The sequence below is a fragment of the Phyllobates terribilis genome, unplaced genomic scaffold, assembly GCF_046119375.1.
Source record: "Phyllobates terribilis strain yellow unplaced genomic scaffold, ASM4611937v1 Scaffold_2__4_contigs__length_985480577, whole genome shotgun sequence".
Classification (NCBI taxonomy): domain Eukaryota; kingdom Metazoa; phylum Chordata; class Amphibia; order Anura; family Dendrobatidae; genus Phyllobates; species Phyllobates terribilis.
Genome location: NW_027362762.1, coordinates 847339660 through 847364161, shown reverse-complemented (window position 1 = coordinate 847364161; position 24502 = coordinate 847339660). Strand labels below are relative to the sequence as shown.

General features: G+C 39.9%; 1 protein-coding gene across 1 annotated transcript in view; it reads right to left on the bottom strand.

Moving 5' to 3' along the window:
• Positions 1–20374: 20374 nt before the first annotated feature.
• Positions 20375–24502, bottom strand: part of LRRC75A (leucine rich repeat containing 75A) — a 521438-nt gene continuing 517310 nt past the window's right edge. The window contains exon 4 of the mRNA XM_073667844.1: positions 20375–22044. Coding sequence (XP_073523945.1) covers positions 21525–22044 — 520 coding nt within the window. The 3' untranslated portion in view covers positions 20375–21524. The remainder of the gene's footprint in view (positions 22045–24502) is intronic.

The following is a 24502-nucleotide window of genomic DNA, read 5'->3' as shown; positions in this document are numbered from 1 at the left end:
AGCGGATCTCCAATAGGTGTCCCACAGGACCAGAATAAATCCAAAGGCGGTGAAGGTAGAGATATACGTCCGCGCCGCTGAAAAATTCTCAAGTCAGGAACATATAATAAAATCCTTGTTTATTGGTAAATGCCTATGCGTTTCTGGGTGTTCCACACCCCTTCATCAGGGCACCAACAGATATATCAATGTATGCACTGAAACACTCCATTTATATACAGACATGAAGTGAAAAAAAAAAAAGTGTGTTCAAAACGGAAGAGCAGAAAAAACAACATAACCTTTGTACCTAAGGCCGTGTGCAAAAAACCTTCAACATAACTTTATCAATGAGTGTCACCAATATAAAAAGTGAGTATAAAAAACATGTATTAAGACACGTATTACAGATAATGTAGTGTAGAAATGTATAAATAATCAATATACAGGATAGTCAAATGTATCAGTCAAATGGAGTAAATACATAAAAGTAATATTACTTACTAATAAGTAAGCGTTCACATTAGGTAAGAACAATATAAATATATATATAACATTAAAATCTCTAATGAGAATACACCCATCAGCTGTCGTTCCCTAAAGGGAGATGGAAAACGAAAGAACAAAATAAAAAGTACCCCCATGTAAAATATAGCCAGTAATATCCTCTATCAACGGAGGAATAGCACAAGGAACAGGTTATCTGACATATATCATGTAGTGATGTAGAGACCTAATGTGTAGTAATAGGACCCAGAGAAAACGCCGCGATGTAGTGCAAAGGCTGCGGCACAGATAAAGGAGATACACAGACAGGTAGTGAATCACCTGACGTGCGGTGGCGTAGAAGGAGAGAGGTGTGTGATTGTAGCAACCAGCAGAGCGCTACAATGTGGGTTCGAGTTGTACTGCTCCAAAAAAGAAACCATAAAAGAGGTTTCCTTTTTGGAGCAGTACAACTCGAACCCTTCTGTCCTATTACTACACATTAGGTCTCTACGTCACTACATGATATACGTCAGATAACCTGTTCCTTGTGCTATTCCTCCGTTGATAGAGGATATTACTGGCTATATTTTACATGGGGGTACTTTTTATTTTGTTCTTTCGTTTTCCATCTCCCTTTATGGAACGACAGCTGATGGGTGTATTCTCATTAGAGATTTTAATGTTATATATATATTTATATTGTTCTTACCTAATGTGAACGCTTACTTATTAGTAAGTAATATTACTTTTATGTATTTACTCCATTTGACTGATACATTTGACTATCCTGTATATTGATTATTTATACATTTCTACACTACATTATCTGTAATACGTGTCTTAATACATGTTTTTTATACTCACTTTTTATATTGGTGACACTCATTGATAAAGTTTTGTTGAAGGTTTTTTGCACACGGCCTTAGGTACAAAGGTTATGTTGTTTTTTTCTGCTCTTCCGTTTTGAACACACTTTTTTTTTTTTCACTTCATGTCTGTATATAAATGGAGTGTTTCAGTGCATACATTGATATATCTGTTGGTGCCCTGATGAAGGGGTGTGGAACACCCAGAAACGCATAGGCATTTACCAATAAACAAGGATTTTATTATATGTTCCTGACTCGAGGATTTTTCAGCGGCGCGGACGTATATCTCTACCTTCACCGCCTTTGGATTTGTCCTTTACCTTGGAAGCTGCAATACTGGAAAGCATGAAGCGGCAGAGGGAAGCTCTGCTGGGAAACCTCAAGTCCTGACATTTATATGAACGTTACTTAACACATATCATACAGACCTCGTTCACCCGTCTTTCAGCAACATTGCAAAAATTGTTCAGGAATGGATTGAGGCACATGAAATAGTTCAAGATGATTAGCCTCCAAATTCCCCAGATCTCTATTTGAATGAGCAATTGTGGGGATATTTTGAAAAACTAGTGGTCTCCATAGGAGGGACATTTATAATCTTAGCTGGTTTTAACCCCTTCACTCCCGGGCCATTCTCCATTTTTGCGCTTTCATTTTTTGCTCCCCTTCTTCCCAGAGACATAACTTTATTTTTCAGTCAATATGGCCATGTGAGGGCTTATTTTTTGCGGGACGAGTTGTACTCTTGAACGACGCTATTGGTTTTACCATATTGTGTACCAAAAGCAGGAACAAAAATTCAAGTACTGTGAAATTGCAAAAAAAGTGCAATTCCACAGTTGCTTTTAGTTTTTTTAGTTTTTTTTTTTACCACGTTCACTAAATGCTAAAACTGACCTGCCATTATGATTCTCCAGGTCATTACAAGTTCGTAGATACCAAACATGTATAGATTAGTTTTTATTTAAGTGGTGGAAAAAAAGTCCAAAGTTTGTTAAAAAAAAAAATGGCGCCATTTTTTGGGATCTGGGGCTGGGTGAGGGCTTATTTTTTGCGGGCCGAGCTGACGTTTTTATTGATAACATTTTGGGGTACATACGATGTTTTGATCGCCCGTTATTGCATTTTATCGCAATGTTGCGGCAGCCAAAAAAACTTAATTCTGGCATTTTGATCTTTTTTTCTCGCTAGGCCGTTTACCGATCGGATTAATTCTTTTTTTATATTGATAGATCGGGCGATTCTCAACGCGGCGATACCAAATATATGTACATTTGATTTTTTAATTGTTTTATTTTGAATGGGGCGAAAAGGAGGTGATTGAAACTTATATTTTTGTTAATATTTTTAAAAACATTTTTTTTACTTTACATATGCTTGAATAGTCTCCATGAGAGACTAGAAGCTGCGATCATCAGATCGCCTGTGTGCAGCAGAAATGCTCACTGGCTATGAGCGCCGACCACTGGGCAGCGCTCATAGCATCCTGGCAATGACAACCGCAGGGGTCTTCTGCAGACCCCGGGTTGTCATGCCAACCCATCGGCGACCCACGGTCATTTGACACAGGCGCCGATTGGCGGGACTAGTGACGTGCTTCCACCGCTGCCCTGTTAAATTTAACATGTTAACAGCCGCAGGTGGATCGCTGGTGGATACTTTTTGCCGCGATGGAGAGGCAAAAAAAAAACCACCACTTTTTATTCCACTCTGCAGCCGCTATTACATGGTATGTCCAGTTCAACATGAAAAATTTGGTGAAAAGTCCTCTTTAATACTATCACTGATCAATGCATGTCCAGTACAAGGCCAGTTTCACACGTCCATATATTTCCGGTACCGGAAAAAAACGGTATCAGAGATGTCCGTGTGTGTCACACGTGTGGCAACTGTGTGCCACCCATGTGCCGCATCAGGATCACATGGACCGGCACCTGGGACTCTGCTCTACAGTTAGCGCTGTTCCCATATGCCGGGTGTTGAACGCTGCCATCATCATGGTTCCTGACGGCACTGCGATCAGCACCAGCAGGGACAATGATGAGGGTAGTAGTAGTCTTCTCCCGCGGTGTCCCTGTGTAAAAATAAGATTAAAATAAAAAATCCTTATACTCACCTAAGTGTCCCATGTTGTAATCCATGTGACCGATCAGCAGAGAAGCCAGGCGTCAGTACGTATCACACTGATGACACATGGATGTCATCCGTGTGTGTTCAGCGTGAGACACTTTTGCGGACCGTGTGTACATGTTAACATTTAGAATTGCTATGTTTTGGGGGGCCAGTGTAAAAACTGTTTGCACACCTTAGGTATTGTACTAGTTTGTTTGGTAATCTTTCATTTGTAACATTCCTCTATAAAGATAATCATTTCCACAGTTTTCCTATCTTCAAAATCAATTAGTGTCCTATGTGGTCATTATAAAGGATTTATAGATTTCATAAATGTGAGATTTTCAACGTCAGACTTAGAATGAACATATTTATACAGTAGGGAAAATAAGTATTTGATACACTGCCGATTTTGCTAGTTTTCGAACCTACAAAGAATAGAGAGGTCTGTAATTTTTATCATAGGTACACTTCACCTGTGAGAGACAGATTCTGGCTGTGTGCCCACTATGCATTTTTTAAGCGTTTCCACAGCGGCAATTCCGCTGCAGAAACACTTAAAAAACGCATGGTAGAAGGCCTGCCATGTTCCCCAATGATAATCCGCATGTGCTCTGCACATGCTGCGGAAATTTCCGCTGCGGATTATCATTGCGGAAAAATGCACTACCAATTATTTTGCGGAAGAGCTGCGTTTTCGCTGCCATTGTCTTGCATTGGAACGCATGGAATCCGCATCACTGCATCTGTACATGCGGAATCCATGCGTTTCAATGTGCGGATGGTACCTGGGTGTGGAGGACAGGAGACTCTGCTCCGGACCCACGTACCATAGAACTTGTAAAAAAAAAGAATAAAATAAAAAATAAATATATACTTACCTTCTGATGGCCCCCGGTGTCCTTGTCTCAGCTTGCCGGAAGCTCACGGTAGATTAAAGGACCTGCGCTGACATCATTTAGTCATGTGACGGGTCACACGACCGCTGACGTCGGCAGGTCCTTAAAAATCTACCGCGAGCTGCTGGCAAGCCGAGACAAGGACTCCGGGGGCCATCAGAAGGTAAGTATATATTTATTTTTTATTTTTTACCATTCTTTCAGTCACACTATATAAATCCATGCCGTTTGCATGGATTTATATAGTGTGACCAAGTTGTCAAGCACTTTCCAAGTGATGCTAAAATCGCTTGGAAAGCGCTTGTCAACCCGCATGCGGAAATGCATGTGAAGAACGCTTCACTTCCGCTTGTCCCTGGCAGGAAAACACATGTACAATCCGCATGTACAATCCGCATGTGTTTTTTCTGCCAGGGAGATGCAGAAACGCTCAGGAAAAATCCGGAGTATTTCTGCATCGTGGGCACATAGCCGCTAAGAAAAAATCCAGAAAATCACATTGTATGATTTTTACATAATTAATTTGCATTTTATTGCATGAAGTAAATATTTGACCAATAGAAAAAACGGAACTTAATATTTGGTACAGAAACCTTTGTTTGCAATTACAGAGGTCAGATGTTTCTTGTAGTTCTTGACCAAGTTTGCACACACTGCAGCAGGGATTTTGGCCCCCTCCTACATACAGATATATACGTATCTCAAATATATAAAGGGAACTGCACTTTTCTTTGAGATCCTCATATACAGTATCTCGGGGAAGCCTTAGTCTAGGTTCACACTTATACAGGGCTCAGAACTGCATTGAGGTTTCCGTTGGGATCCCACAAAACAGGATTTTCCAACGGAGCCATTTGCAATTATGGGGCCAATGGAGTCACTTTAAATTCTATCTGGCTTCCGTTCCATCGGTAGTTTGCAAAAACATGGTCTGCCACGTGATTGTGCACATCGGAAAAAGGGTGAACACTGCTGAAATAGAGGGCAATTGGCATTCAAAGTGACTCTCGGGGGTACCCCGCGGCGGCCACTAGCTCCACGACTGACTATTTCCAACCGCCGAGACCAATAACAACTGATTGGCGGGGGTTCCAGGTGTCAGACCCCAACCAATTAGATATTGATGACCTATCCTCAGGACAGGTGTCTTAGTGGGCAACCTCTTTAAATATAGGTACCAAGTCAGCTATCCTCCAGTTTTGTGTCACTGACCCTGTTACAGGATTCTAAGAATTTCCATTTTTCTTTATTCATTTGTCTTATGTGTCATGTACAAAACAACCTTTTCTTCAACAACTGTAGATATTGGGCTAGGTCACCACATGACACGTCTAATTCACTCACACTTGGTTTACTCAATGTACTGGCAAAATTCATTTAAAATGAAGTGTGACCACTAGGTGGCAGGAAAGGACAAGCTACGATGAATGGAAATTCCAGCTTCTATTCAGTATAAGAAGCATATTTTATATAGGATTATATGGGAGATTGCGGAATCTTCTTTTTTTTTCATTATAAATTTATTTTCCAAAAGTAAAATTAATGGTATAATTCAGACTGAATACATAAAAAAGAGCAGAAACTCTTGTAACTGCTACTGCACATGTGAAATCAGTAAATTAGGCAGCATGATATAGCAAAATCTCGTACCGGTCAGCCAGATACGGTGGTGCTCAGCCCACAAGTACAGGCTCATAAATGCAGATTATAAAGGTAGAAAATCCAGGAAAGGAGCGGCGCTCACCACTGATGTGTGACTAAACAGCACTTTATTAAGGTCATCACATGAGGGTAGGAAACATAGAGGAGTGATGAAAATGACCTCAATATAGTGCCATTTATTCACACATCAGTGGTGAGTGCCACCACATTCCTGGATGTTTTCTACCTTGATAACCTGCATAATTCAGATTGATTTAAATCGCTGTATGATAAAACTAATAATTATAGAGCTTTAGGCTACGGTCACACGCTCAATATTTGGTCAGTATTTTACATCAGTATTTGTAACACAAAACCAGGAGTGGGTGATAAATACAGAAGTGGTGACGGGTTTCTATTATACTTTTCCTCTGATTGATCCACTCCTGGTTTTGGCTTACAAATACTGATTTAAATAAACTGATCAAATACTCGACGTGTGAGTGTAGCCTTAAAAAAGAATTAGGCTGTGTGACCACAATGAGTTTCCAGTGAGATTTCGACGTTACGTACAGTACATACCAAAAGTTTGGACACACCTCATTTAAAGATTTTTCTGTATTTTCAGAACTATGAAAATTGTACATTCACACTGAAGGCATCAAAACTATGAATTAACACATGTGGAATTATATACTTAACAAAAAAGTGTGAAACAACTGAAAATATGTCTTATATTCTAGGTTCTTCAAAGTAGCCACGTTTTGCTTTGATGACTGCTTTGCACACTCTTGGCATTCTCTTGATGAGCTTCAAGAGGTAGTCACCAGAAATGGTCTTCCAACAATCTTGAAGGAGTTCCCAGAGATGCTTAACACTTGTTGGCCCTTTTGCCTTCACTCTGCGGTCCAGCTCACCCCAAACCATCTCGATTGGGTTCAGGTCTGGTGACTGTGGAGGCCAGGTCATCTGGCGTAGCACCCCATCACTCTCCTTCTTGGTCAAATAGCCCTTACACAGCCTGGAGGTGTGTTTGGGGTCATTGTCCTGTTGAAAAATAAATGATGGTCCAACTAAATGTAAACCGGATGGAATAGCATGCCGCAGCAAGATGCTGTGGTAGCCATGCTGGTTCAGTATGCCTTCAATTTTGAATAAATCCCCAACAGTGTCACCAGCAAAGCACCCCCACACCATCACACCTCCTCCTCCATGCTTCACGGTGGGAACCAGGCATGTAGAGTCCATCCGTTCACCTTTTCTGCGTCGCACAAAGACACGGTGGTTGGAACCAAAGATCTCAAATTTGGACTCATCAGACCAAAGCACAGATTTCCACTGGTCTAATGTCCATTCCTTGTGTTCTTTAGCCCAAACAAGTCTCTTCTGCTTGTTGCCTGTCCTTAGCAGTGGTTTCCTAGCAGCTATTTTACCATGAAGGCCTGCTGCACAAAGTCTCCTCTTAACAGTTGTTGAAGAGATGTGTCTGCTGCTAGAACTCTGTGTGGCATTGACCTGGTCTCTAATCTGAGCTGCTGTTAACCTGCGATTTCTGAGGCTGGTGACTCGAATAAACGTATCCTCAGAAGCAGAGGTGACTCTTGGTCTTCCTTTCCTGGGGCGGTCCTCATGTGAGCCAGTTTCTTTGTAGCGCTTCATGGTTTTTGCAACTGCACTTGGGGACACTTTCAAAGTTTTCCCAATTTTTCGCACTGACTGACCTTCATTTCTTATAGTAATGATGGCCACTCGTTTTTCTTTACTTAGCTGCTTTTTTCTTGCCATAATACAAATTCTAACAGTCTATTCAGTAGGACTATCAGCTGTGTATCCACCTGACTTCTGCACAACACAACTGATGGTCCCAACCCCATTTATAAGGCAAGAAATCCCACTTATTAAACCTGACAGGGCACACCTGTGAAGTGAAAACCATTTCCGGTGACTACCTCTTGAAGCTCATCAAGAGAATGCCAAGAGTGTGCAAAGCAGTCATCAAAGCAAAAGGTGGCTACTTTGAAGTACCTAGAATATAAGACATATTTTCAGTTGTTTCACACTTTTTTGTTAAGTATATAATTCCACATGTGTTAATTCATAGTTTTGATGCCTTCAGTGTGAATGTACAATTTTCAAAGTCATGAAAATACAGAAAAATATTTAAATGAGGTGTGTCCAAACTTTTGGTCTGTACTGTATATTTGCTGCATCAAAAACGCAGCGTTTTACAGTTCCAGCAAAGTGGATGTGATTTATAGAAATCTCCTGCCCACTTTCTTTGTTTCTCATCGTATACTCACCTGCGGTGTGCGTTTCAAATCCTCAACAATTTGAATGTGGAAAATTTCAGGTAAAAAATTCACATGCGCTTGTAGTGTGTCTGCGCAGCAGAAACGCATCAAAAATGTACGTAATCCACATATCAATTATGTTTTTTCAAAGCCGAATACCAGGAGGTATCAGAAACAAAGCATATTTGCTTAAAACCTGGCATATCAACAAGAGACAAAAAACGCAGTGTCTAAAGCGCGTGTAAAAGAAACGCAATGAAAAACCTAATTTACATAATGAGTGCCAAAAATGTGCAAAATCAAAAACTCCCCAAAAACTCATTGTGGGAACATAGCATAAGGCCAAGTTCAGCTTATTACAAGGTATATGGACCTGTTAAATCAATCATGGGTCTTTTAATGGTGAGAAACCATGGGATTAAAGGGAGCAGGGCATTGCTTCCATAACAAGTGGGATACTTTTAGGCCTCATTCACATGTTCAGTATTTGGTCAGTATTTTACCTCAGTATTTATAACCCAAAACCAGGAGTGGAGCAATCAGAGGAAAAGTATAATAGAAACACGTCACCACTTCTGTATTTATCACCCGCTCCTGGTTTTGGCTTACAAATACTGATGCAAAATACTGACCAAATACTGAACTTGTGACCGTAGCCTAAAGCTCTGTCATTATTAGTTTTATCATACAGCGATATAAACCAATCTGAATTATGCAGGTTATAAGGTAGAAAATATTCAGGAAAGTAGTGGCACTTACCATCGATGTGTGAATAAAGACACTATATTGAGGTCATTTTAATCACTCTTCCATGTTTCCTACCCTCATTTGATGACCTCAATACAGTGCTGTTTATTCACACATCAGTGGTGAGCGCCACTACTTTCCTGAATATTTTCTACCTTTATAACCTGCATAATTCAAATTGGTTTACATTGTTGTATGATAAAACTAATAATGACAGAGCTTTAGCCCATGTTCACATGTTCAGTATTTGGTTAGTTTTTTACCTCAATATTTGTAAGCCAAAACCAGGAGTGGGGAAAAATAGAAAAGCGGTGCATGTGTTTCTATTATACTAGTCCTCTGACTGTCCCACTCCTGGTTTTGGCTTACAAATACTGAGGTAAAAAACTGACCAAATACTGAACGTGTGAACAAGGCCTAAAAGTATTCCACTTGTTATGGAAGCAATGCTCTGTTCCCTTTAATATCATGGTTTCCTAATCATTAAAAGACCCATGATTGACTGAATAGGTCCATATACCTTATAATAAGCTTTGGAAAGCTTCTGTCTTTTTTTATGAAAAGAAGGGAAAGAAAATAGACTAAAGAACAGGAGCTCCAGGACCCCCTGAGTGATGTCTCTAGGCATCTTCCAGCAAGGTTAAAAAAAATGTCAGCTAGTTCAACCTATTTTCACCTATGTCCACCTCTCATGCCTTACACTGCAGTTCTGCTCCTTGGATCAGCTGCTTAGGAGGAAATCAGTGTACAAGTAAATAGTCCAATATAACCCTAGAAGAAGCCTCTAATCCACCAGGAAGACAGAGATGATCAAGTATCCGTCAAATTTGTACTGAAGCGAAGGATTCTCTGTAATGTGAAGGTCCAACTAAACCTGGGTTGTGATAAATAATTACAATGAAGACATCTTGGGAAATATATTTATTCCATTTCTGTCATTTCTGAGAAGTACATTAATTTTCTTTAATTATCAAAATCGTATAGCAAGTTTACTTGTACAATATGATTATACTGAAGGAGACTGAAAGCTATTAAAGGCTCAGCAGAGCTACTAAGACAATCGTCGGCAATCGCTCCATTACAGAGACACGGAATAGAAGAAGAATCTGTGCTTTTCAATTCATGGCGGTATGATCAGCGCTCATCAGCTTATGTTTTCTTGCACCGTGCTCTATGATGAGTTTAGCAGATATATCAGGACACATAAATTACACATCTGCACTCTTGATAGCGAACCTGCAAGCAGCATGCTTATGTAAGAATCAGAACATCAATTGTATCTAAACCAGTGGAAGGCTGCGTTCACACTGTGGGTGTTGCGGGGTTTTTTTGGCTGTTTTTTCAATAGGTTTCTTTTTAGAACTGCCCCATAAAAACTCAATTTAAAGCCTGAAATTGCAGACATAACAATTAACCAATAACTTCCACTTAGGTCATGCTCATAGGTGTCCAGAAAGCTGAGATTTGGAGAGTTTATGGGTCTGTTCACACGCACGCTTGGACATTACATTTGTCTTTTCTATTTTAGGAACAGTCAAATGAAATAAGTAATCAGTTGTGCAAACGGGAGCAGGGGGGACCCTAATAATTATTATGGGGTTCGTTTGGTTTGTGTTTTTTGGAACGGGAAAAAAAGGATGTGTATACAAAACTTTTTTTTTCCGTTCTAAAATATGGAATAGAGATGAAACACCTAATTTCGCATCTGTTCTATATTTTAGAAGGAAAAACTTGATACTTATCAATAGTGCCAATTAGCTTAGTTTAATTGATGCGACTGATCACTTATTCTGATTGCTCCTAAAAACAGAACAGACATTGGAATACCCAAGCGGACATGTGAACAGAGCCTAATTTGGCAACATCCTACCAAAAGCGCACATAGAGAAGATGGGAACTCATTGCAAATATCAAACAGAGTACCCACAATTGTGCCAAGTTTTACCACCTAGGGCAAAACATCACAGTTTTTGGTATTGCCCCCCACCCTCTTTATTGATAATCATTGGCTTAAATTTTGGAACTGAATATTTGAAGCGTATTATACCCGTAGTTACCAATCTACATTCTGTATATCCCACCTGGTGACATCCCAAATTCTTACAAAACCCAAAACTCACAGCACAATGGGGTTTTTTGCTGCTTTAAGTTCAGTAGGATTGTAAGGGTATGTGCACACAACGCCTTTTTCAGTCTAAAAGAAGGCTAAAAGAAGTGATCTTGGAAGCCACTTCTATATGATAAATAGAATGTAAAAAAAAAACTGCCGCAAAAGTCATCCAAAAAGATGTCCTAGTACAAAAAGTATGCTGGTACACTGTTGCCTAAAAGACTCTGTATGCACATACCGTAAGGCTATATTCACACGTTGCGTTTTTGCTGCATTTTTTCCTGAAGGCTAAACCTGCTCTCTTGGCAGAAGAAGCTGCTTACATAAAGCAGGTTTTGCTGTTTTTTTGCTGCGTTTTTCAGCTTTGCTTCCACCACAAAAGCCTGAACACAGGTCACCAATGCAAGACATATATGAAACCATAACATTTTTGGAAAAAGGGCAATTTAATCAAATTATTTAGTGGAAAAAGATTTTTATGTCTGAAAAAATAGTGACTATTCTAAACAAAAAAGTTCATATGAGTTCATGAAAAAATACACAATTACAAATGTAATGGGGGAGGTGAATTGGTGGGGAATAGTTTACCTAAGACATTGGCAGAGCATTCACTTTGTAGGACACTGTTTACTTTCAGACTTTGGTCAGCCCTAGAGTTGATCAGGGATTGTTCAATTTCACACCTTGGTCAGCCAATGTTTACTTTGTATGCTTCACTAATTTAATTAAACTGCACTAATCCTAACTGCCATGCTAATGTGAGGAGACCAAGACATTATGGTTTAAACTTGGGAAAATCACAAAAATAAATGTGTTTCACATCCAGCTGTACATGCTTTTTTTCACTAAAAATGCAGCAAAACCTTATAGCTGTGTTTTTGCACTTACCCATTGCTTTCTATGGGTGAAAACACACTGAAAGAAATGACATGCTGCAGTTTTCAGAAACTAAGCAGTTTTCGAATTCAGTCAGGAAAAAAAAAAACAATATGTGTGCATGAGATTTCTGAAATCTCATAGACTTTGCTGGTACTGTAAAAAGCAGCCTTTAATTTGCATAACAAAAGGGCAAAAACGCAACGTGTGCCCACGATGCATTTTTTAAGCGTTTCCGCAGCGGAAAAAACGCTGCAGAAAAGCTTAAAAAACGCATGGTAGAAGGTCTGCCATGTTCCCCAATGATAATCCGCATGTGCTGTGCACATGCTACGGAAATTTCCGCTGCGGGTTATCATTGCGGAAAAAAACGCAGCACTACCAATTATTTTGCGGAAGCGCTGCGTTTTCGTCGCCATTGACTTGCATTGGAACGCTTGGATTCCGCATCACTGGATCTGTACATGCGGAATCCAAACGTTTCAATGTGCGGATGGTACCCGGGTGTGGAGGACAGGAGACACTGCTCCGGGCCCAGGTACCATAGAAACTGTAAAAAAAAGAATAAAATAAAAAATAAATATTATATTTACCTTCTGATGGCCCCCGGTCTCCTTGTCTTCGCTTGCCGGCAGATCACGGTGGACTGAAGGACCTGCGCTGACGTCATTTAGTAATTTGACGGCAGGTCCTTCAGTGTAGTGTACCGAGAGCTGCCGGCAAGCGAGGACGCATCGGATAAAGACTCCGGGGGCCATCAGAAGGTAAGAATATATTTATTTTTTTTATTTTTTTACCATTCTCTCGGGTCACAGTATATAAATCCATTCTGTTTTCATGGATTTATATAGTATAACCAAGTTGTCAAGAACTTTCCAAGTGATGCTAAAATCGCTTGAAAAGCGCTTGTCAACCCGCATGCGGAAATGCAGGTGAAAAATGCTTCACTTCCGCTTGTCCCTGGCAGGAAAAACGCATGTACAATCCGCATGTACAATCCACATGTACAATCCGCATGTACAATCCACATGTACAATCCGCATGTACAATCCACATGTACAATCCGCATGTACAATCCACATGTACGATCCGCATGTGTTTTTTTCTGCCAGGGAGATGCAGAAACGCTCAGGAAAAATCCGGAGCATTTCTGCATCGTGGGCACATAGCCTAAGGGTACTAACTACGCGTGCGATGTGAATATGTTATAGTGGAAGTATCTAGTGATCTTTAGTTACAATTTTAGTGTGTTTCTTGTTGCAGCCACTAAAGCAAAGTGTAGAAATACAATATATTCAAAATTGTGCATTTATTCTTTAATAGAAATTTCTGATATTAATATCAAGTTTATGATATTTCAGTGGACATAGCATATTATAAAATCCTATGTTGATGATTCATAATAATAGCAAATGGTGACTAGAAGGTATCTTGTTACATCCAGGATAATGTGTCCAAGGATATGTCTTTTTTTTCCCATGCAAAAGGCACAGTCACAAAAATATCACGCTTTTATATAAGTAGGTAGAAGATAAAATCTCACACATAATTTCTCATCTTTACTTTCCCATACATCAATAATTATACCAGTATGAGATCCTTGACATGACATCTTGTAACCACAGCATCGTCATAAATGGCATAAAAACAGCTATATAGAGCCCCACGGAGCCGCGGTGTAGATGTTCTCTCCCAGCAATTTCAAAAAGTTAAAGGGTTATTCCCCTTTAAAAAAAAGAATCCTCAAGAAAGGGGATAACTTGCTGATCCCTGGAGGGTCCAACATTTGAGACCCCCAGTGATCCCGAGAAAAGCGCTCTGGTCTTAAATAGAATGGAGGGGCGCATGCTCATCCTCGTCTCAATTCATTGTCTTGGAGAAAGTCGAGCTCGGCTGTTTCCACCAGTCCCATTGACAATGAATGGAGCGGATTCGAGAATGCACATCTCAGTTCTATTTCTCAGAATGTCTGGTGGTCTCAGATGTTGGACCCGTAGCAAACAGCAAGTTATTCCCTATCCTATTGATAGAGGATAACGTTTTGGTTTCGAAGGAGGTCATAAGTCTTTAAAGGAGTTGACCACTCTCTAGACAAAAATTGATATAGGCAATAAAAGGTGATGTTGTACTGGGACAAGTATAAGTACTATAATATCGCGCTCTTGCTGTGGCAATAAAGGCCACTACAGTACCGCTTCCTTTGTTGTCCCCACATCCTCTTTTTGCGCAGATACAGGAGAAGGAGATTCTCCTGTCCATTTGCCCATTGGTTGAAAACATCCCGCAAAATTTGAGGCAGTTGAGGAGATGATTGTGGAAAAATCACCTGATTCCCCACCATCATTGCACCCACTGTTCACACAGTGTTTTTGATAAGCAGCTGGGGGCTTTATTGACACAGAAGGGGATATAATAACAAGGTACCTTTACTGAACAATATCACATATAATGCCTTTCCTGATTTTTGGGGTCTGTAAAGTGGCTTGAATTGCATACATCATCAACATTTTTATTTTGCCACACTCTGAACTATAGAGCAGGTTAGGTGGACTTGTCAGCAATAAATACAGGTGCTTCTCACAAAATTAGAATATCATCAAAAAGTTAATTTATTTCAGTTCTTCAATACAAAAAGTGAAACTCCTCTATTATATAGAGTCATTACACACAGTGATCTATTTCAAGTGTTTATTTCTGTTAATATTGATGATTATGGCTTACAGCCAATGAAAACACAAAGTCATTATCTCAGTAAATTAGAATACTTTCTAACAACAGCTTGAAAAATGATTTTAAAATCTGAAATGTTGGCCTACTGAAATGTATGTTCAGTAAATGCACTCAATACTTGGTCGGGGCTCCTTTTGCATCAATTACTGCATCAATGCGGCGTGGCATGGAGGCGATCAGCCTGTGGCACTGCTGAGGTGTTATGGAAGCCCAGGTGGCTTTGATAGCAGCCTTCAGCTCGTCTGCATTGTTGGATCTGGTGTCTCTCATCTTCCTCTTGACAATACCCCATAGATTCTCTATAATAGATTCTCTATGGGGTTAAGGTCAGGTGAGTTTGCTGCCAATCAAGCACAGTGATACTGTTGTGTGTAAACCAGGTATTGGTACTTTTGGCAGTGTGGACAGGGGCCAAGTCCTGCTGGAGAATGAAATATCCATCTCCAAAAAGCTTGTCGGCAAAGGGAAGCATGAAGTGCTCTAAAATGTCCTGGTAGACGGCTGCGCTGACTTTGGTCTTGATAAAACACAGTGGACCTACACCAGCAGATGACATGGCTCCCCAAACCATCACTGATTGTGGAAACTTCACACTAGACCTCAAGCAGCTTGGATTGTGGCCTCTCCACTCTTCCTCCAGACTCTGGGACCTCGATTTCCAAATCAAATGCAACCTTTACTTTCATCTGAAAACACCTTGGATCACTGAGCAACAGTCCAGGTCTTTTTCTCCTTGGCCCAGGTAAGATGCTTCTGGCGTTGTCTATTGGTCATGAGTGGCTTGACACAAGGAATGCGACACTTGTAGCCCATGTCCTGGATACGTCTGTGTGTGGTGGCTCTTGAAGCAATGACTCCAGCAGCAGTCCACTCCTTGTGAATCCCCCCCAAATTTTTGAATGGCCTTTTTTTAACAATCCTTTCAAGGCTGCGGTTATCCCGGTTGCTTGTGCACCTTTTTCTACCACACTTTTTCCTTCCACTCAACTTTCCATTAATATGCTTGGATACAGCTCTCTGTGAACAGCCAGCTTCTTTAGCAATGACCTTTTGTAGCTTACCCTCCTTGTGGAGTGTGTCAGTGACTGCCTTCTGGACATCTGTCAAGTCAGCAGTCTTCCCATGATTGTGGAGCCTACTGAAACAGAGTAAGGGACCTTTTTAAATGTGTAGGAAGCCTTTGCAGGTGTTTTTTGTTAATTATTCTAATTTACTGAGATAATGACTTTTGTGTTTTCATTGGCTGTAAGCCATATTCATCAATATTAACAGAAATAAACATTTGAAATAGATCACTCTGTTTGTAATGAATCTATATAATATATGAGTTTCACGTTTTGCATTGAAGAACTGAAATAAATTAACTTTTTGATGATATTCTAATTTTGTGAGAAGCACCTGTATGTGCTATCATCCCTTTAACCGAAAAAAGGGATCAAAACACTCAGTCCATTTAGGCTAGGCTCACATGACCGATGTTCTCTCATTCGAGAGTTTGATCAGAGTGTGATCCTATTATGCTCAGATTTTCTCGGATGTGGAGAAGAACAAAAAAAATTCTCCATTCTGTCAGTCCGTGAAAATCGGACTGCACTCAGATGTCATCCGAGTGCAGTCCGATTTTTTTCCAAAGATTCACAGACATGAATGGGCGAGTACGATCCGATAAACGGATGCAACTTGGGCAGGCTGAGATTTTTTCCTTGGACGAACTCAGTCCAGGGAAAAAATCAGACATGTGCACGGCTCCATAGAATAACATGGGTACGAGTGTGATCCGTCAAAACAACGGATAGAACTCGTCCAATTTTTATGGTCTTGTGTCCAAAGCCTTTAGAAATATGTATCTGATTTTTGTAAACTAACTTGTTTCCTATATTTGAAGCCATGTCCAGGGTATCCACTCTCAGAAATAAGTCTACTGAAACCTCGGCAGATGATCAACACACGTGTAATATTAAAAGGCAGTGTATTCATGAAATCAATTGTCCTCACAAGTTCTAATAAATTTAGGGATCTCACATACAGACCTTAAGATCTCACCCCTACTGGATACTTTAAAGTTTTATTGAAATCCAAGACTTGCAAGCTCCAGAAAATAAATTCTGAGGCTGGAAACACACATGCAGCTTTTGATGAAGAGCCAAAGCCAGGAATTGATACAAAAGGAAAGAAGGATAAGGAAAGTCAGACACTTCTGTCCTTTGGATCAACTCCTGGCTTAGGCTTAAAAACTGCACCAAAAACTGCATGTGTGATTCCAGCCTAATCCATTCACTGAGTTTCTTCAAGTAAACAATAGTACTCACCCTTAGAAAACATATATAAAAGTTCCAGAGACATCAAGCGCCTCTAGATCTGTAAGAGTTCGAACAATCATCTCATATTAAAAGTATTTAGAACTCCGTGTAAAAATAGACTTCGGTTTGGTCCAATTGTCTTCCTCAGATTTATGAGGATTGGTGCATCCACATAGATTTATGACATGAAATGAATGAAACCCTCTACTGTAATATAGAAAACAGATGAATGGTTTCATCATCAAGCTCCTGATGCTGAGACCGACTTACCTTTTACAATAATTATGGCTACAGATGGGAGATTTGGAGAAGGCAGATGTTATAACCGAATCTCAGTTATGGAATTATGGTCTTGATAAATATATAAATATAGGTCATAAAGGACTTTGTATAATGAAATGGATTCATGTAGGAATATCATATATAGCAGAGCACACGTAGTGGTGTAAAGCTTGGACTGTTTGCATATGTTGTGTCATATTGATCCCCATGTAATACACCCCACATCTGTGGATGAACATTTATATTTATGAACCTTTTTCAAACCCCCCATTGCCCTCTTTAATGTGATTGTTCTCTTTCATTTATTGGGCCTTAATATAAATCTGTCAATAAGATCAACCTCTGTGCTGGTCTTTGAAATGAAAATCCATCAACACCTTTATATCCTCTATCTGTTGCTGCATTCCCAAGAAATTAACATTTTAATTCACATGTAAATGAAGCATAAAGTGCTCTGTCATGCCCAAAGTATTTAACAGTTAATTTGTATATGAATTATAATGTAAATTTCTTAGGAATGCAGCAACAGATAGAAGATGGAAAAGTGTTAATGGATTTACATTTCCAAGACCAGCGTTCTTACATGTAGGCGGTTTAGGTAGGCTGATTGGTAGCATTGTCCAAATAATGACATGTTTCATCCATAATGATATATTCATTTACTACATAGACATGTGTGGTGCTTTACTACATAGAGGTTGGCAATATCTATCATCAAACTGTTTGCACATACTAAAGAATAATGCTGCCTTGCTAGCTTTGCCACAGCTGTGTGGGTCAATAACAGACCTTTTCCTGCTTTTCCAGTTTGGAAGGAGAATCTTTTTTGGTCAAAGTCCCATGTCTTGATTCAAAGTTGTATGGGTTGGACATTAACTTGGTAGTTACCTATTGGTGTCAGTTCTTTTCCTTCTGGATGTCAGAATTTGTATAAATTTTTCCAGGGAGCAAGGCCTGGCTTGTAAGACCCCCTATGTCACCTGGAGATCTGAACAAGCTGAAACAGTCTTGCCTAGTACTTTCATATCAAAGAGTTTGTCCACTACTTTAGCATTGATGACCTATCACTAGGATATGTCATCAATGTCTGATTTGTTGGGGTACGACACCCTCACTGATCAGCTGTTATCAGTGTCAGTGGCTGCCGGCCAGAAGAACTCACTTGCAGAGCTGGCTGTCTTCTGATAGTGGGTATAGTGGGATAGTGGGTACTACACATCCGTTTCCTATTGATTTGAATAGGAGGCGGATGTGTAGTACCAAGCCCCGGCCGCTTCCTATTCAAATAGGAGAAGACGGCCAGCTCCGCATGTGAGCACTTCCGGGTGCCGCTGCAGATAGCAGCTGATCGGTGGGGGTGACAGGTATCGGACCCTGACCGATCAGACATTGATGACCTATCCTAAGGATAGGTCATCAATGCTAAAGTAGTGGACAACCTCTTACAAAAAATCATTGTTGATTTGTCAAATTTTAAATTGCCTGCTAATCAGTAGTACAATGCATCCATTATACAGTGGGTACAGAAAGTATTCAGACCCCTTTAAATTTTTCACTCTTTGTTTCATTGCAGCCATTTGGTAAATTCTAACAAGTTCATTTTTTTCTTATTAAAGTACACTCTGCACCCCATCTTGACTGAAAAAAAAAGAAATGTAGAAATTTTTGCAAATTTATTCAAAAAGAAAAACTGAAATATCACATGGTCATAAGTATTCAGACCCTTTGCTCAGACACTCATATTTAAGTCACATGCTGTCCATTTCCTTGTGATCCTCCTTGACATGGTTCTACTCCTTCATTGGAGTCCAGCTGTGTTTAATTAAACTGATAGGACTTGATTTGGAAAGGCACACACCTGTCTATATAAGACCTCACTGCTCACAGTGCATGTCAGACCAAATGAGAATCATGAGCTCAAAGGAGCTGCCCAAGGAGCTCAGAGACAGAATTGTGGCAAGACACAGATCTGGCCAAGGTTACAAAAGAATTTCTGCATTACTCAAGGTTCCTAAAAGCACAGTGGCCTCCATAATCCTTAAATGGAAGAAGTTTGGGACCACCAGAAGTCTTGCTAGACCATGCCATCCAGCCAAACTGAGCAATCGTGGAAGAAGAGCCTTGGTGAGAGAGGTAAAGAATAACCCCAAGATCACTTTGGCTGAGCTCCAGAGATGCAGTAGGGAGATGGGAGAAAGTTCCACAAAGTCAACTATCACTGCATCCCTCCACCAGTCGGGCTTTTATGGCAGAGTGGCCCGATGGAAGCCTCTCCTCAGTGCAAGACATATGAAAGCCTGCGTAGAGTTTGCTCAAAAACACATGAAGGACTCCCAGACTATGAAAAATAAGATGATGATGAGACGAAGATAGAACTTTTTGGTGATAATTTTAAGCAGTATGTGTGGAGAAAACCAGGCACTGCTCATCACCTGACCAATACAATCCCAACAGTGAAACATGGTGGTGGCAGCATCATGCTATGGGGGTGCTTTTCAGCTGCAGTGACAGGACGACTGGTTGCAATTGAAGGAAACATGAATGCGGCCAAGTACAGAGATATCCTGGATGAAAACCTCTTCCAGAGTGCTCTGGACCTCAGACTTGGCCGAAGGTTCACCTTCCAACAAGACAATGACCCTAAGCACACAGCTAAAATAACAAAGGAGTGGCTTCAGAACAACTCTGTGACCATTCTTGGCTGGCCCAGCCAGAGCCCTGACCTAAACTCAATTGAGCATCTCTGGAGAGAACTGAAAATGGTTGTCCACCAACGTTCACCATCCAACCTGATGGAACTGGAGAGGATCTGCAAGGAAGAATGGCAGAGTAACCCCAAATCCAAAGGTGTGAAAAACTTGTTGCATCATTCCCAAGAAAGGGTGCTTCTACTCAATACTGAGCAAAGGGTCTGAATACTGATGACCAATGACCATGTGATATTTCAGTTTTTCTTTTTTAATAAATTTGCAAAAATTTCTACATTTCTGTTTTTTTTTCATTCAAGATGGGGTGCAGAGTGTACTTTAATGAGAAAAAAAATGAACTTTTTAGAATTTACCAAATGGCTGCAATGAAACAAAGAGTGAAAAATTTAAAGGGGGTCTGAACATTTTCCGTTCCCACTGTAGGTGGAAGAGAGCTAACATCTTCATAAAGATAGGCAATGCTCCCTGGATAAAAAATGTATGTAAATTAGCTCTTCTCCAGAAGAAGGAAACTGTCTGAAAATACCTTCTTTCTTCTGGAGAAGAGTTAATTTGCATAGTTTATACATTTCCAAATTATAGTTTCCAATTCCTTAAAGATGTATGAAAAGGTTTGGGTTCTGAAAAATATTTTTTAGTTAAAGTTTTTCTCTCTTCTATCTAACTTTGTTTGTACTGATAAAAACTCTACAAAAGTACAGCACGCAAAAAGTTTTCATACCTGTATTAGCGCCTCTAAAATGTGAGGTATAGATTGGTCACATTAACCTTAATAATAAATTTTTTTCCACTGTTAAAATTATAGATTGATGAATGAAAAAGAATCCAAGAAGGTAAATGTGCCCCGTTATGTTGGCACAGGTCCCTCTACCATAACATATCTGTAAGATTAAACATGGAAACCACGTATACCATCCTAAAACGATTTGATCAAACCAACTGTATCAATACTATCTCTTTGAAATCAGTGGCTATTTTCTTAGATTTCCACAAAAGGCAAAGTTTCCGAAAAATGGAAGTTTTTTTCAGAAACTCTATCGCTCATTTGCCGATATCCTTCACACTGTATACGACGTTGTAGACTTATTATTCAACATAATAAGCAACATCTAGTTCACCATAAAATATGGCAAACCTTTTAGAAAAAAATGCATATTAAAGAACAAATTTGCTACATTCCTAAGAGTTTAACCAGAAATTTTGAACATGTTTGGATATTGTTCCGCAATAGCATGCTTTGGTTTCTATAAAACGGTTGAATGCAAGAAGAGGTTTCAAATCGTGGACTCAGCTAAATAATGTACCAATATTAATCAAAATTGCATTTCAGTGGTGTATAGTCAACATCTAAAGAACAGTCTTAATCTGAAGAATGGACAAAAGTTTCCTGTCAACTGGTGGAGCTCCTTACATTGACATCATTCAATAACATCTCCTCGTCTTAGTATCGTTAATAAAATACAAGGTCGTTATACATTAGGAAGCATCTAGTTAACTTTGTGTCTGGACACTGTTATCTTCTAAACCACTAACCACTTGCTCATCTTCAGTCTCTGTTGATGGGTCTTGATTCTCTAGGTCACTAAGCTGTCCCTCTCCAAATTCTAAAATAGTTGGCAAATTCCCTTGTTTAGGGCATCGTTTCTTGAGACTAACTAAAAAAGGCTGTGGCAGGGAGAAGATGTCCACATTATTGCCAAGGTCAATCCATGTCATGTTGGGAAACTTTTTAAGGTCTTTCAAAGCTTCAGTAATTTCCCTCAGGATGGATTTTGTCAAACGGTTTCCATTGAGCGCCAGAGTGGTAAGATGTGGAAGGCCACTGAGGACAGGCAAAAGATGTAAGAACATTTCATCAGTGAGTTCAGTAAAACAGATTTCCACATTCTCCACGTCTTCTGAATTGTGCTGAAGATAAAGCATCACACGGTCTAAGTCCTTCATGGTTAGAGGAATCCCCGAAAGATCTAACGTGCCATCTTGAGGTCTTGCTGATAGAATTGCCTTTAAGCTGCAGATAAAAGAAAAAATTAGGGCAAATTATTCACTATAGTTACTAACAATTAGACAACTTGTTAATGCACCACTCTAGCATCTTTTTTTATGGCAGTATTGGAGTGATGTCACTAATGTAAGTTCCTTATGCCTAGTCTTATACTCAATGTCTTCTTCTGTTATCTGCGCCGCTTCGATCGCCTTCTGCGTGACCTGCCGGATCACTCCAGTGTTGGCTGGGCGAGCCGAAGATCACTTCTCATTATAAGTCTATGGGAGCCAGAACGAGATTCTCATAGACTTACATTGAGAGCTTGTGACCGCTACCGCTGACTTCCAGTCAATCAGAAGTTGCAGTCACAAGATGGCGGATCAGGACCGGATCTGCACTGGGAACAGCTGAAGATGGTGGATGTTAAGTATAAGACTAGGGGCAGGGAACTTACATTAGTGTCACCACTCCGAAGCTGAAATAAAAGAATAAAAAAACGCTGGAGTGGTGCTTTAAAAGAATAGACAATGAAAACAGTTGCTACACAAAAAAAAATTAATAAAAAAAATAGTGTAAGGTTACAAAAGCATCTAGTTTCTTCTAGAAATAGTGCCAATCTTTCCTACTTAATGGAGGTGATCTGCAATACTGTCAGTTTAAGCTGATAGATTTCTTTAAGGCCAGGGTCACAACATCGGATTTTCTCTCATCTGAAAGAATTGGATTGATTATGCAAATCACACTCTGATCTAACTGTGATCCGATTCTCTCAGATAAGGAGAAGATGTAGAAAAAAATGTCTCCATTCTGTCAGTCCATGCAAATCGTACTGCACTCAGATGTCATCTGAGTGCAGTCTGATGGTTCCCACATACTCATTAACTTGCATGGCTGAATATCGAATCAAACTTTGGCATGCGCAATTTTTCCCCCGGAACGGCTCCATCCGAGGAAAATATTGAACATGTGCAATGCCCTATAGCGTAACACTGATCCGAGCGTAATCCGATGTTTTGTCAGATTGCAATGGGACCGAATATACGGTCACGTGCACGAACCCTTAAAGTGATTCCTTCTTTCCCTTGCTAATCTCATTTTTATGACACACAAAAGAGTAGGAAGTACAGGGAAAAAAGATAATATTGCACACAGCTCTAACCTGCTACAATGACTAAACAGACGCTGCTGCTGCTAGAGTCCTTGCTCTATTGACTGGTTTCCTCCATTATAATGATCAATGCCAATTGGCATATACCCCGATGCAAAATTATTTTGTCTGTTGATAAAGGTAAGACTTATTGTATGCCATCGTATGCTGTAAAGTGAAGAGCTGCACCCCTAAACAGTTAAGGATTAGTTTCTAAGTACACCACGTCTATTATTATGGAACAATGACAGATTTGGTGCATTACGTTACTTAACAGATGCCACCGACTTCTAATGGGTCCATCATTGTTATTTTTTTTCTTTTACAGGAAAGAATGCAGAAATATTCCCGACTATTCTGACCGTTAAAGTAATGGAGAAAACGTTGCTATGGCCATACTCGTCATAAACCATCATTAGTGCTTCCATTACTCTCTACAATGCTATAGTTATCTCTCTAGAAACAAAATGATTTGGCTAAGTGCATAAAACAAGCAGAAGCCATGTGTGTGATCACAGGAGGACATAATCCTGTTAAAGCAGAGCTAAGCTGCATTCATACCAATGATAAAAGGTTTAACCGTAAGGATATAACTGGAGAGACGGATACAACGGCTCAATCTCTAGGCTGCTAACATGGCACCTGCTCCTGTATGACTGATCCTCTTCACTAAGAGCCACAACAATTACAAAGAGAAAAAAGATGCACTAAACATGGCTCTGTTCACACGCGCATTATGCTTTCCATTTATAACCGTATTCACGGTTCTTTGCCGCAAATGTCAACGATGGTTATCTGGTATGAAAAAAATCGCTGCACTACTGTATATCGGTGCACAAGTAGGGGCCGAACCCACTGATAAATAGAAAAAGCCTCGGCACTCAAATATTCAAAGCGGTGAAATTTTATTTGCAGTCCATAAGCATAAAAAACGTTTCGGTCATAGTGACCTTCATCAGTTAACTGCAAAATGTAGAACAATGTAAATACATTGGCATCACAGTTTTATACAATTATCGATATCAGTGTTACATATTATCCCGGTTCAGGGATTACAACGTGGGAGGGAAGACAAAACAAGGATAAAACAAATGGAATAATAGGATAGGGGAGGGGAAAGGGCCTAAAAGGAAGAGCGGATGGCTATCCATACCAAACTAGAACTACGGCATGGGGACCTACCGTTTGCAGTGTATAGAAGGGTTTGGATAGTTAAATCCTAAGGGATCAATACGATGCGGACCACCTGGGGATAGAGGCTATGGTGAGCATATACTGTGTTATGTCCATTGTGGACAGAAAGGAGGGACAACGTGCTCTTGAAATACCTTAAGA